At 45.8% G+C, this 12,107-nt stretch overlaps 1 protein-coding gene across 1 annotated transcript; it reads left to right on the forward strand.

The window, feature by feature from the left end:
* Positions 1–2,324: 2,324 nt before the first annotated feature.
* LOC308424942 (cyclin-dependent kinase inhibitor 2A-like) lies at positions 2,325–8,330 on the forward strand (the record flags this gene model as incomplete). Its single annotated transcript, XM_080922117.1, has 3 exons — positions 2,325–2,450; positions 6,465–6,763; positions 8,291–8,330. 3 exons carry the CDS (start codon positions 2,325–2,327, stop codon positions 8,328–8,330), a joined length of 465 nt encoding a protein of 154 aa, XP_080778243.1.
* Positions 8,331–12,107: the final 3,777 nt, after the last annotated feature.

The following is a 12,107-nucleotide window of genomic DNA, read 5'->3' on the forward strand; positions in this document are numbered from 1 at the left end:
ACTCAGTGTAGTGATCAAAACCGAAAGTGTTATTATTATTTTATCTTTCATCTTAATTTCAATGACCTGTTGTAGTGAATTTTTCAGAAGGCACTGGTGACTATTGTTTTAAAAGTGTGTGTGTGTGTGTGTGTGTGTGTGTGTGTGTGTGTCATTAAAGTTATTTTCAAAACCTTCAAAATGGCTGGAATGTGAAATTTAGTATTTATGATAACTCATAACGCCTTTGAAGAAGTTACTCAGAATTGGGATTCCAGACACCCAAATGCACAGCATACCATTCTTCCTTCCAGTTAGCAATCAGAGGGCAACACTTTTTTAAAAGGAAAAATTCACTCCATAAGGGAATTTTAAGGGGGCAGACATAAACATGTATCAGTGATAAAGGCTTTGTTCCCTGTTTAACCTAGGTTTCCCAGGGCCAACTTGGGGTAAAAATTTTCCTTAAGATGCACTCAAAAGAAACGTGTTAGGTAGGATACAGAGCAGGGGAAACACTGGACACATATGACTAGTTTTTCTCTGAAAGTTCCTTTGTTAGAACACAAGTACTTTTATGACCACAGGGATGCTTTTAGAGGGTTGGATCCAAAAGGAGAATTAATCACAACTATTAGAAGGGATTTATTTATTGGTCCTTATAACTTCTGCAGGAATACACAGTTATGAATAAGAGTAAAGAGGAAATTGACTTTAATGGCCTCCATCACTAACATGAGAGAACATATATGTGTTCCAAAATAATTTTTATTTATTGGCCCACTATATACCTGGATTTTCACAGAATATTCTTTACTCCCTAAAATGGCCCTTTTAAGGTAAATTTTATTTTCCTTTTAGACCTCTAGAAGTTTACATAATTTACTTAAACCTGAGGAGAGAGAACAGTGCCTCAGAAATTTACATAGTTTATTTAAACTAAACCCAGCTTAGTAGCTTAATAGTGCCTATAATCCCAGCAGTTGGAGAGGCTGAAGCAGGGCCAGCCTGGGGTATAATATAAGGTAAGTGTCTGTCTGTCTGTCTCTTTCTCTCTGTCACACACACGCACACACATACACACACACACCTTTGACTCCTTTGAATTCGTGAAGCTGGTGAATGAGTTCTCTGTCTCTGTAGTTTTGTGTCCACCGGATAAGATTAGCATTCTTATCACACACATATAAAAGTCAAACTACTTACAGCCATATAAAGAACATGGAAAGAGAAAATTATTCAAGATCTACAGAAAATGATGCCAGGCCTTTAATCCTGGCACTGGGTGGGGGGAGGCAGAAAGCAGGCTCCGTGAGTCTATGTTGGGTTCGAGCGGTGGAAATGAAGGGTCATTGCCCTTTCCGTGAAGACTGTCTTTTTAAATCTTCCTTTTGGTCTTATACTGGTAATTCTGCCCTAAGCCCGCTCTTCTTTCTGCCTCATAAGACTGAAGATACGTTTTGAATGAACAATTTAATCCCTTGCGATTGGGTGTGCGGTAGTTATTAACGTTTATGCGCAGCACATCAACTCATTTAAACTCACGACGGCCCAATGAAAGCTTTGCAAGCAGATCGCCCTCCCATGACCTCACCACCTCACTTTTGTGCATTTGTGCGTGGAATCCTGGCACTGATACAACCTCAGAAAATGTTTCTGAAAATCCCTCGCCAAGATTCGGGTTTCATCCTGGGCGTGTACCCTCCAAAATGAGTTGTTTGGGATCTCAGCTTTGTGAGGGTGTAGCTCTTCTGAACAAAAGAGCACGCGATTTTTTTTTTTTTTTTTTTTTTTTACTACGAGGTTAGATATCATAAGTTCCAATTTGGCGATGAAAACTACCCTCCTTCATTTTTCTAAATCCTGGGTGTTGCACTGGAGAGATTTGGAGCTGGTGGGGAATGGACTAGTTCACTTTGCAAGAAGACACGTGTGTGGCTCTTCGGTGTGCCCACCCGGAAGGAGCCCAGCGCGTCAAGGTGTGGCCAGGCATGGGGGGAGGGGTGTCAGCGGGGGTAGCAGGTGAAGGCTGTCCGACCCTGTAGCGCTGCTTCAACCCCCTGCTCTCCACAGGAACCCCTCGCCTCTTCTGCAATCCGGGCTCCATCCCCTTCCCGACCCCAGGGGTGGGCAGCAGTGGTTTCCGGGATATCCAATTCCTGCTATATTCAGGGCGAATAGCGCCACCTAAAGCGGGCTGTGAAGCCAAGTCAGGAGCAGAGCGGGGTTCGCCCCGCTTCCTCCGAGGAAGAAAGGAGGGCCCCAATGGTCACAGGACTGGGCGACTGGGCGGGCTCTGAATCTCCGTGAGGAAGGCAAACTCGCAGAGCGCAATCCGGAGCAGCATGGAGTCCTCTGCAGACAGACTAGCCAGGGCGGCGGCCCAGGGCCGCGTAGTCGAGGTGCGAGCACTGCTGGAAGCCGGGGTTTCGCCCAACGCCCCGAACTCTTTTGGTCGTACCCCGATTCAGGTAGGCAAGGGGTGTCTCATCTGCAATGGGATGACTTTTGTTGACGAAGAGCTAACATTCAATTACCATTTAAAATGCACACCCAGATTTTTTTCTTTTGTTGCTGCCGCCGCCCTCCGGAGGACCCCCGTTAAACTGGCTTGTTGCAGTATGACCATTTTGGCATCGAGTTTTCAATGTTTCATCATTGAGATTTTTTTCTCCCATCTACTGGCAGAAGATCATTTCTGGTTTTGCTTTTACCAGCTTAGTAAATTTTAACCTGAAAGGACTCATCCGCCCTAGTAACCATCCATCTAATTCTAACACAGAAAATTCCTGTGAAACGAATGTGCATTCCAGAAGCCTGTATCTTACACACTTTAAATCACAGAATGAAAATAAAACAAACAAGCTTGAGCTCATTTGCAAGTCAATCGTGGAAACCTTTTGATTCTGGAAAAGTTGTACAAGATAAATGTGAACCTTTAAAAATAATGTGTTTGTAGTTTACAGTTTAACATACAGAGTGTTACATGTGGCTGAGGAGGTTGTATCTGAAGTCCTAAAATATGTAAGAGATGACCTTATTTATTGGATGCAGAAGCGTAAGTCTGTCTGGTCGATGGTTTTGACAGCTGTTTAGTAAGGGAGAAAGGGGGAATGGGGGGGGGTGGTTCAGAACCTTAATCAACTCAGTGTTTGAGACAGTGACACTTAGTTTCTGAAAGGAAGAAAGGAAGAGAAAAAAAGGAAATAAAGAAAAAAACGGGCTATGGTGGGATACACCTTTCATCCCGGAATCAGGAGGCAGAGACAGACTAATCTTTTCAGTTCTAGGTCAGCAGTGATAATACAGGAGAGGAAAAAAAAAACTATAGAAACCTCCCTACCCCCACCCAAAAGAGAGAGAGAGAGAGAGAGAGAGAGAGAGAGAGAGAGAGAGAGAGAGAGAGAGAGAGAGAGAGAGAGAGAGAAGAATGAAAAAACAAATCAACAAAAAATTTAAGGTACTTTCTTTAAGTATTTAGAAATTCATTTTAAACGATTTAGTATTCATTTTACCTCTGCCATTTCAACTTTTCCATACCATAAAGGATGGAAGCAATTTGTAAAGCCAGTACTCTGCGCAAGATGGAGGTCTTCAACACCCATGGCTTGTGTTGTAACCTTCCCCTCTCTGTGGTTCCCTTACAGTTTTCCTGAAGCCTGAGTTAGTTTCACTTTCTTCAGAGAAAGAATCAGCAACTCTAGTGCCATTGATCGTGTTGTCTTCATATAGATAATGAGCAATTCATATTTAAAATCACACAGAATTCCGACCCTCAGCACTGGATAAGAGATGTCTGAAGTAGCATAACAATCTGTGGCCAACAAAACCAACCGAGTGTAATGTTACTGCAGGACGGGGACACACACACACACACACACACACACACACACACACACACACACACACACACACACACGGAGAGGTGTGAATCCAAAGAGCACAGCAAGGCAAACTTCTTGGCCACCCATGTGCACCCAAAGAGCACGCAAGACTGTGGTTGCTAATATAATTCTTGAGAAGTCTCCAGAGATTAAAACTTTCAACAGGAAAGGAGGAGGAGCGGCGTGTAAGCAGAAGCCGATAAAATCAGTTCAAAAACTGTTGGTTCTCTGTACAAAAGTGGTGTTTGGGGCTTTCTTGTTTTCTCTAGAGCAAATTCTGCCTAGTTTATTGTCCAGGTAACTTTACAGAACTTTAGGTTTTTTGTTTTTGTTTTTTAATTAGGCTGACTTTATTATTCAGTTGTGAAGGAGCTTTGTGGGGGGGGGGGGAGTAAGAGGACAACTTGTGGGATTTGGCTCTCTTTTCACCAAATGAATCTGGAAAATGAAAGGTCAGGTAAGACAGCAAAGTTTGTTATCTTGCCTGACCTTTCTTTTCTTTGTCTTACCCTAAAGAGCTGTGAAAAGTTACCACTGTAAGTAAAGTAACTTGGGGAAGTTTTATCTGATAGTTACTACAATATGACTTCTATTTGTGTTAACTGCAAGCGGGTAACTTGAAGTTAACATTTCCATTGGTGTTGTAAGCCTGACTTCCAACCCGAGTCAAGCTTCCCGCTAGGCAGCAGAAGTCCCGCTTACATAGCTGGGTTCTTTATTATTCTTTATTATTTGTGTATAGGTGTTTTGCCTGAACATATAGCTGCACCGCATGCATGCCTGATGTCCGCCCAAGGCCAGAAGGTGTGAGGTCACCCAGAACTAGAGTCCCTTACTCATAACAAAAGAGTTGTGTGTTTCTGTGGGGGTTGTGGATTCCATTTCAAAATTCCTCTCTGGTAGTTGGAGGGAGCTAAGGTGGCTGAGCTTTTGCTTCTCATGCATAAGGCACTGTGTTTCGTCCAGCCCTCTATGGGAATGGCTTTATCACTGCAGTTGTTTTTGAGATTTTGGGATTTTCTGTGTGGCCTTGGAATCCCTGCGATCACGTGGGAAGTTACGTGGGAAGGGGATTCTGCCAGGAGGACCTGCAGTGGCAGTCCAAAGCTAACTGCAAATTTTAAGCTGGAGAACTGGTTTGTTTTCTTGTTACTGTTCTAACAAATTATAATTTTTCCTTTTATGTAAAATACATTTTTCCCATATAGCATATCCTGATTACAGTTTTTCTCCTAGTCCTTGCACGCCTCCCCTCTTAGTGTGTGTGTGTGGGGATCTTATGCAGCTCAGACTGGCTTTCAACATGATCCATAGCTGAAGGTGACTTTGAAATTCTGACCCCCAGCCTCTGCTCACTGGGTGCTGAGAATACAGGTGCGCAGGGTTCATGCAGTGTTTGAACCCGGAGTTTCTTTCATACGCTAGGTCTTACAGGTGGTTTGACAGTCAACAAGACAAACTAGAGTAATTTGGAAAGAAAGCACCTTAATTAAGAAAACGTATCCATTATATTGGCTTGTAGGCAAGTCCTGGGAGGGTCATTTTCTTGATTTCTGATTGATGTGGGAGAATCCAGCTCGGTGTGAGCAGTAAGACCCTTTGGGAGTTAGTTGGTTGGGAGCTGAGCAAGCCTGTGAGCCTGTCCCTCCGTTGTCTGCTTCTGTTCCGCCAGCAAGTTCCAGTGCAGTTTGAGTTCCTAGCCTGCCTTCATTCCGTGATGAACTGTGATCAACTTTCTTCCCCAGGATACTCGTGGTCATGGTCTCTATTCCAGCAACAGAAAGCAAATTAAAACACCAGGCAAGCATCCCACCAACTGAGCCAGTTAGCACACATTTAATGACTAAAACAAACACAAAGCTATCACTACGTAATTGCAGGAGCTGGATTTCTAGAATGAGTCTGGAGGGCTTCTTTCCTTTAGAAGAGTGAAAGCCAGAATCTGCTTTCTTTTGTCTGGCTTAGGGACCATTGTTGGCCTACATCTTCTCTTTGACTGCTGTGTCCCTGCTTCTCGGTGGCAGGACATCTATGAAAACCTTGAGCCTATTCTGGTAGCACAGAGTGGAAGGGAATTCAGGGAGCCTAGGTTTACACACTCGAATAATGTACCTCAAGACCCTTAAAAGAGTGCTGTCTACAAAGCCTTTCTAGTCCCAGTTCAAAGGACCGATAATTTAAGATGGGGAGGAGACATTATTATTTTAGTAACACGCTTTCTTATTTTATATTTAACAGAACTGAAGTATAACATTCCAGGAAGACGAGGTTAACAAAAATTTTTTTTCTGAGACTTCTGGTTGTCTTTTGTGCGACCACTTTTTTAGTAATTACCAAACAATCTCAGTTCATCTCAGCTGAGGCGAGTACAGTGTGTCTGTGCCCCTGGCGATGGATGTCCTACAGGGGTTTCAGCACCAGGCAATCTTAGGAAACAACGCTGTAACCTGTGAGGAAGAATTCCAGGGCGGGACGGGTAGCCTTTAAGGGCTAGAGCTGTGGGTGTCTGGTCCGAAGCGAAGCGTCTTACACAGGGCTTCTTTCTTGAGTCCTGCCTTCATTCTGCCTGTGACCCCTCTGCTCCTTCTTCTGACTTTTCAGGTAATGATGATGGGCAACGTCCAAGTAGCAGCTCTCCTGCTCTTCTATGGTGCAGAGCCGAACTGCGAGGACCCCAGCACCCGCTCCCGACCGGTGCACGACGCCGCGCGGGAGGGCTTCCTGGACACTCTGGTGGTGCTGCACAGGGCAGGGGCGCGGCTGGATGTACGGGATGCCTGGGGTCGCCTGCCGCTCGACCTGGCGGAGGAGCAGGGACATCACGACGTCGTGCGGTATTTAGGCGCGGTTGGGACCATCCCCGAGGCCGACAGGCATAGCTTCTGCTCAGGCACGCCTGGGTGAGCATGGTTGGTCCAAGAGCTTCTGAAACTCAGAAAATGATGTAACCCAAATGAGCCTGAGAACACCGTCCCATTTTACCTACCCGCTTACTCCTGGTAAAGGCCTAGGCTGGGTAACCAGGAGAGGAGGAAGGCCCAGGGGTCTAGCATTCGGTTCTGCACACGCAGAGCCTCGCTGCCTGCCTTGATTTGGCAGCTTCTCAGTCCTGCCTGGTGGACTGATTCCACAGTTTCCAAACCAGGTTACTCTCCCACCGTCCTTCAGCTCTTGCTCAACACATTTGTAAAACCTTGGCCTTGGCAGTGGCAAGTTTTCTAGGCCCCTCCGGGGCGTTTTGAGGGTATCTGAGATGAAGATTTCCCATGCTCCCCTCCAAAGACCCCATCCTTGCCCGCCTTTTCAAGTTTACACGTTAGTGGCTGGAGATGTGGCTCAGCTGTTAAAAGCGGCCTGTTCTTCTAGAGGTAGGGTTGGGTCGGTTCCCAGCTCCCATTTCCAGCAGCTTGCATCGGCCTGGAATTTCAGCTCCTGGGGATTCGATGTCTCTCTGGCCTTCGTGAGCAGTGCGCAAGCGGAGTATACACATAGTTAATAAAACGTAAACGTCCCGCTTCTTGGAGACATGATTAAACCACATATCAGTATAAGCCTCCTTTCAAAACCTTCAGCAACCAGGAAGCCTTTGCTTTCTTGGATCCCGTCCCCTCTACAGGACACATCCCAACATAAAGTGTCAGGCTTTAAGTTTTTCATTTGCTAGGGGGAAAATGTTTTGATTAAAATAAGACATGAGGCGAAATACGAAAATGACACCGATGTTTAGTGTAGATATAGTCTAGAATAGGTCCCATTTCGACTGGAACAAGTATACTGTAGTCTCATTCTGGCCCCTGAAAGTGATTCCAAGCACCAAGCAGGACGGAGGCTGGGGTGGGTCCTAATTTGATGGCCCCATCCCTCCAAGTGACGCTCTCTCCCAGGGGCGTGTGGGAGGAAACCTGTTTTCAGTGAGTCGGTCTGCACACCGGAGCTGAAGTGGGGGTGGGGGGTATGGTCAGGATAAAGAAGAGGTTAGAGAAGCTGCTACTGACAGGGCCACGGGGACAGAGATTGTGGGAACAGTCGCTGAAGGGTGGGAAACTGGCCAGCAAAAGCCTGTCTGTTGGGAAACCCGAAGATCTTAAAAGGAGCCTTCATACTCCATTAATAGTTATGGGGGGGGGGTCTGAAAAGGTCACTGCGGGTGGGCCCTCAGCCTTTCAGAGGCGGGGCTGTCGGGAGGCACCAAAGAAGACCGGGAGGCAACTCTCCACTAGGAGACGGGCATTTGCCCTTGGCTTTGCGTTCTGGTCTTTCCCAGACCCCCACCCCTGCCAAGAGGGAGCCAGGCCCACGGCCCTGGTAGGAGCCACTACCGCTGGCTGGCGGGTGTCAGAGACTGCTGCACGCGGCCGGGCGGAAGCAACGCAGGGGGAGGGGGCAGCTTTATAACGACGCGATTGTTTTCTTTCTTTTCTCTGCAGGTGCCCAGGACTTCGAGGCCAACACCCAGAGCCGAGCTAAAGCAGCTAAATCCTGCCTCCACCAAGAGCAAACCTAAATCCCGCCGCAGCCCTTCTTTTTCTCCTTGGCTTCACTGCTGGCAATGCTAGTCTAGTGCATGGCTTAAAAAGTAAATAAATAATGCTTTTTGCAATCGCTGGGGGGGGGGGGGCGAAGCAGAGAGAGGGAGGGAGGGAGGGTGGGAGGGGGGAAGAATGGGATGAAGAACTGTCAGAGGGCAGAGCAGGAAGGGAATAAAGACTAGATTGTAAGAAAAGAAAATCAAAGACAACTGATTTTTAGCAGCGAAATGCCTTCCCCTGTCCCCAAACTCTTACTAAAGCTTCCATTTCTATATCATTTTACAAAACGTGTTTTGAATTTTCTGAGTCCCCTTCCGTGACACCGTTTCTTGGTTTCTTGGTGCTCCGTCCCCTCTACCCGGTACTGTTGGCATCAGAACAGCCAGTTAGAGAAATAAAAGTCAAAAGGGGCTACGTGGATCTTCTGTTTCCAGCAAACTGGGAGCTCCAATATTCTTAACTTAAAAAGTAATTTTTATCCGCTCGTTCCTTCAACATTCATTGTTAGGGCACGATGCCAAAGACTAACAAATTCTCTTGCAAAGCACAAGACTGGAGATGTTAACAAGTTAACTGAGTCACAGACAACATAAGAAATTGTTTTGTAATCCTCCTACCATAGATAAACACGTCCGGATTTCAGAAACAAATATCAAACAAAAGCCAGGCCTTCGGATGGATGCGCTGTGATTAAAATGGTGGACGGGGATTCGGGGAGCCTGGGTTTGCACACTTGGACTTTGGTCGTTACTTGACAACAGTAGCAAAGTGGTTTGGGGCTCTTTGCTTAAGGAATCCTGCCAGAGCTAGGTTCTCAGGCTTCAACTGTGCATGAAATTGCTACTACCGCAACTCCACACCCCAGAATGCAGTGCGCCGCTAGCGCAGTTCTATACTGCTGTACTTGCTGTATTGGTGCAATTATTGGGTCAGGGTGGCATACACCTGTACTCCAGTCCCAAGTACTTGACTCCCAAGGCAGAAATGTGAGTTCCAGGTCAACGTGGGCTCCACAGTGAAATTAAAAGATCTCAGGGTGGGCATTGGCGTCTGGGGTAGCATCACAAATGACATTTAGCACAAATACAGTGATGTACAAAGGACACCCTCATCTGATCCCAACACATTTCCTTGACCACTTGATCTCCTTCCCCAGCTTTAGGGCGTTCCTTTCCCACTTCTGCCTCTGAGGGCGGAGGTCTTTCCGAATTTCCTCGCGATCAATCTCTAAGGTCCGAGGACCTCGAAAGCTGTCTACAGAGCAGCCCCTCAAAGGAAACCCGCTTTGAGCCTCCCCGCAGCAGCGTGAGCTGTACATACACCCAGAGCCGCTGTGCAGCAAGCCAGGAAAAGCCAACGCTGTCAGAAGGCTGGAAAGGGCGAGCCCACAGAAGTACTGGGACCCAGAGGAGGCCTTGGATAAAGGCAGTAGGAACCCTAGGGGGTACCCCCCTCCCGCAACCTTCAGGTGGCCTCCATGGGACCGTGCACTATGCGCACCGGCACGCTAGTCTACACGAGCCACTCCACTCCCTTTCAGATCAGGAAATACCACTGAACCAACCAATCTCAAGTGGAAGACAGAGAGGCGCTTGCATTTTTAAATGAATGGGTTATTGTTTTCCTTTTGGAACTCCTTTTTGAGTTCCAATACTTTACTAGGTGTCTGAATCTTGTACCTGAAATAGCAAACAGTCAGTGGCTTCAGTTTTTTTATTTAATCTGATTTTATTTTTTCTTATTCACTTTATATATCGCTCCCTGTCCCCTCCCTGTTACCCCCTCCCACAATGCTTCCCACATCCTTCTCTCCCCTTCTCCTCTGAGGCTGCGGGATATTCCCAACCCAGGCACTTCAAGCCTCTGCTAGGCTAAGCATTTCCTCTCCCACTGAGACCAGACAAGAAAGCCCAGCTAGAAGAAAATATCCTATATATTACAGGCTTGGGAGATCTCCAGGCTTCATGTGGTTGTTTGAGACCCACAAGAAGACTTCATATCTGCTAAATATGTGCAGGAAGCCTAGTTTCAGCTCGTGTGTATGTTCCTCGGTTGGTCATTCAGACTCTGAGAACCCCAAGGGTCCAGGTTAGTTGACTCTGTTGGTCTTCTTCTAGAGTTCCTATTTAAAAAAAAAAAAAAAAAGCCTGATGCTCAAAAACCTTAAAGATTCTGCCACCTAAGACCTTTCTTAGAGGAATCCCTCTTTCACCCCACTCCCCAGGAAGTCAGAGTTGATAAACACTGCTAAGTCTTTTTTTTTCCCAATGTATTGAAGAACAAATCAGTATGTCCAAGCTATACAAAAGAACCAATGGATAACTACTTAAGTCTTTATTAAACTTTCCGGAGGAAGCTGTCCAGTCTGCTCCCCACTTCAGATTGGAGCACTGCTTATTACCACTGAGAGCATGCCTGCTGTTTATTATCCGTCCTTCATTTTAGGTCAGTTAACAACATCATGAGAAAATGCTTTGCGCACAACCACTAAAGTGCATACGGTTTCTCTTTGCATGGTTACATTTAAGTAACTGTTAAGACTCTGGTACCTGCAACCCTGTAAGACATCAAGGCTGAATACATAAAGATAACATGTTATATATAAGCATATATATTATACATGTATATAATATTAACATGTACTCAGTTTTGTGAGTTGCCAACCTTTCAAGCTTTATATGAGAATAGTGGAGACAGATTTGGCTTAAACATCAAAGAATTAGTTAGTCTTTATTGACCCTCATCTATAAACAGAAAATAAGCTTTATGAAGTTATGTAATCAAATAAAGAGAAAGAGGCTCAAGACAGGCTTAAGAGGAGAATGGAGTGTGTTTCTCTTAGTGGGGGAATGTATTTCATGTAGGGAACTTGTAGGAAGGCAGTGGGTGTCACTACAGGATCAATGGTGACAGTTCAGGGCACTGTAGTCTGATCATGAGAGGCCAAGACAGTTGGCAAATGGCACTGTTTAGAAAAGGGAGAAGCTGATGCTATGAATTTCAGCAAACCATTTTTTTTTTAAGTACCATTGTGTGCCCTAGGCAAATTAACCTGTTATTTTTTTCCCTTCCCCCTTTACAAGGAAGTGTTCTTACAGCACTGGGGAAGGTGTTGCTAAGCACTTCTGAAGGTAGGACCAGGAGTGTTGATTTGTACTTTTAGTCCCACAACTCTGGAGGCAGAGACAGATCTCTGTAAGCTTGAGACAAGCCTGGTCTACATAGCAAGTTTCTGGACAGCTAAGGCTACACAGAGATACCCTGTCTCAAAACAAAACAAAACAAAGCACCAGCATCATCGTCATCGTCATCATCATCATCAACAACAAAACAATTTCTGAAAGAAGAATATTTAGGTAATATTTATGGTTAAAAGTTAGCAATTGTCCCTGCGTGTGGACTGCACATTCCTAAGTGGACAGCCTTGTCTGGCCTCGGTGGGAGAAGATGTGCCTAGTCCTCAGTGACTTGGTGTGAGGGGGTAGTACGGTAGAGGGTAGACGGTTGGGGGACTGGCACACAGAGTGGGGCTTCCCCTTCTCAAAGGGAGAAGGGGTAATGGAGGTACTGGGGGAAGAGGAAGGACTGGTAGTAGGTTGTAAAGTGAATAAATAAATCAATGTAATAAAAAGTTAGCAATTCTTCATAAACTACCTGTTATTATTTTCTTATTTAGAGGCGGGGTCTTGGCTAACCTAAAGCATACTTGGAGTGC

This window comes from Micromys minutus, assembly GCF_963924665.1.
Source record: "Micromys minutus genome assembly, chromosome: 9".
Lineage (NCBI taxonomy): Eukaryota > Metazoa > Chordata > Mammalia > Rodentia > Muridae > Micromys > Micromys minutus.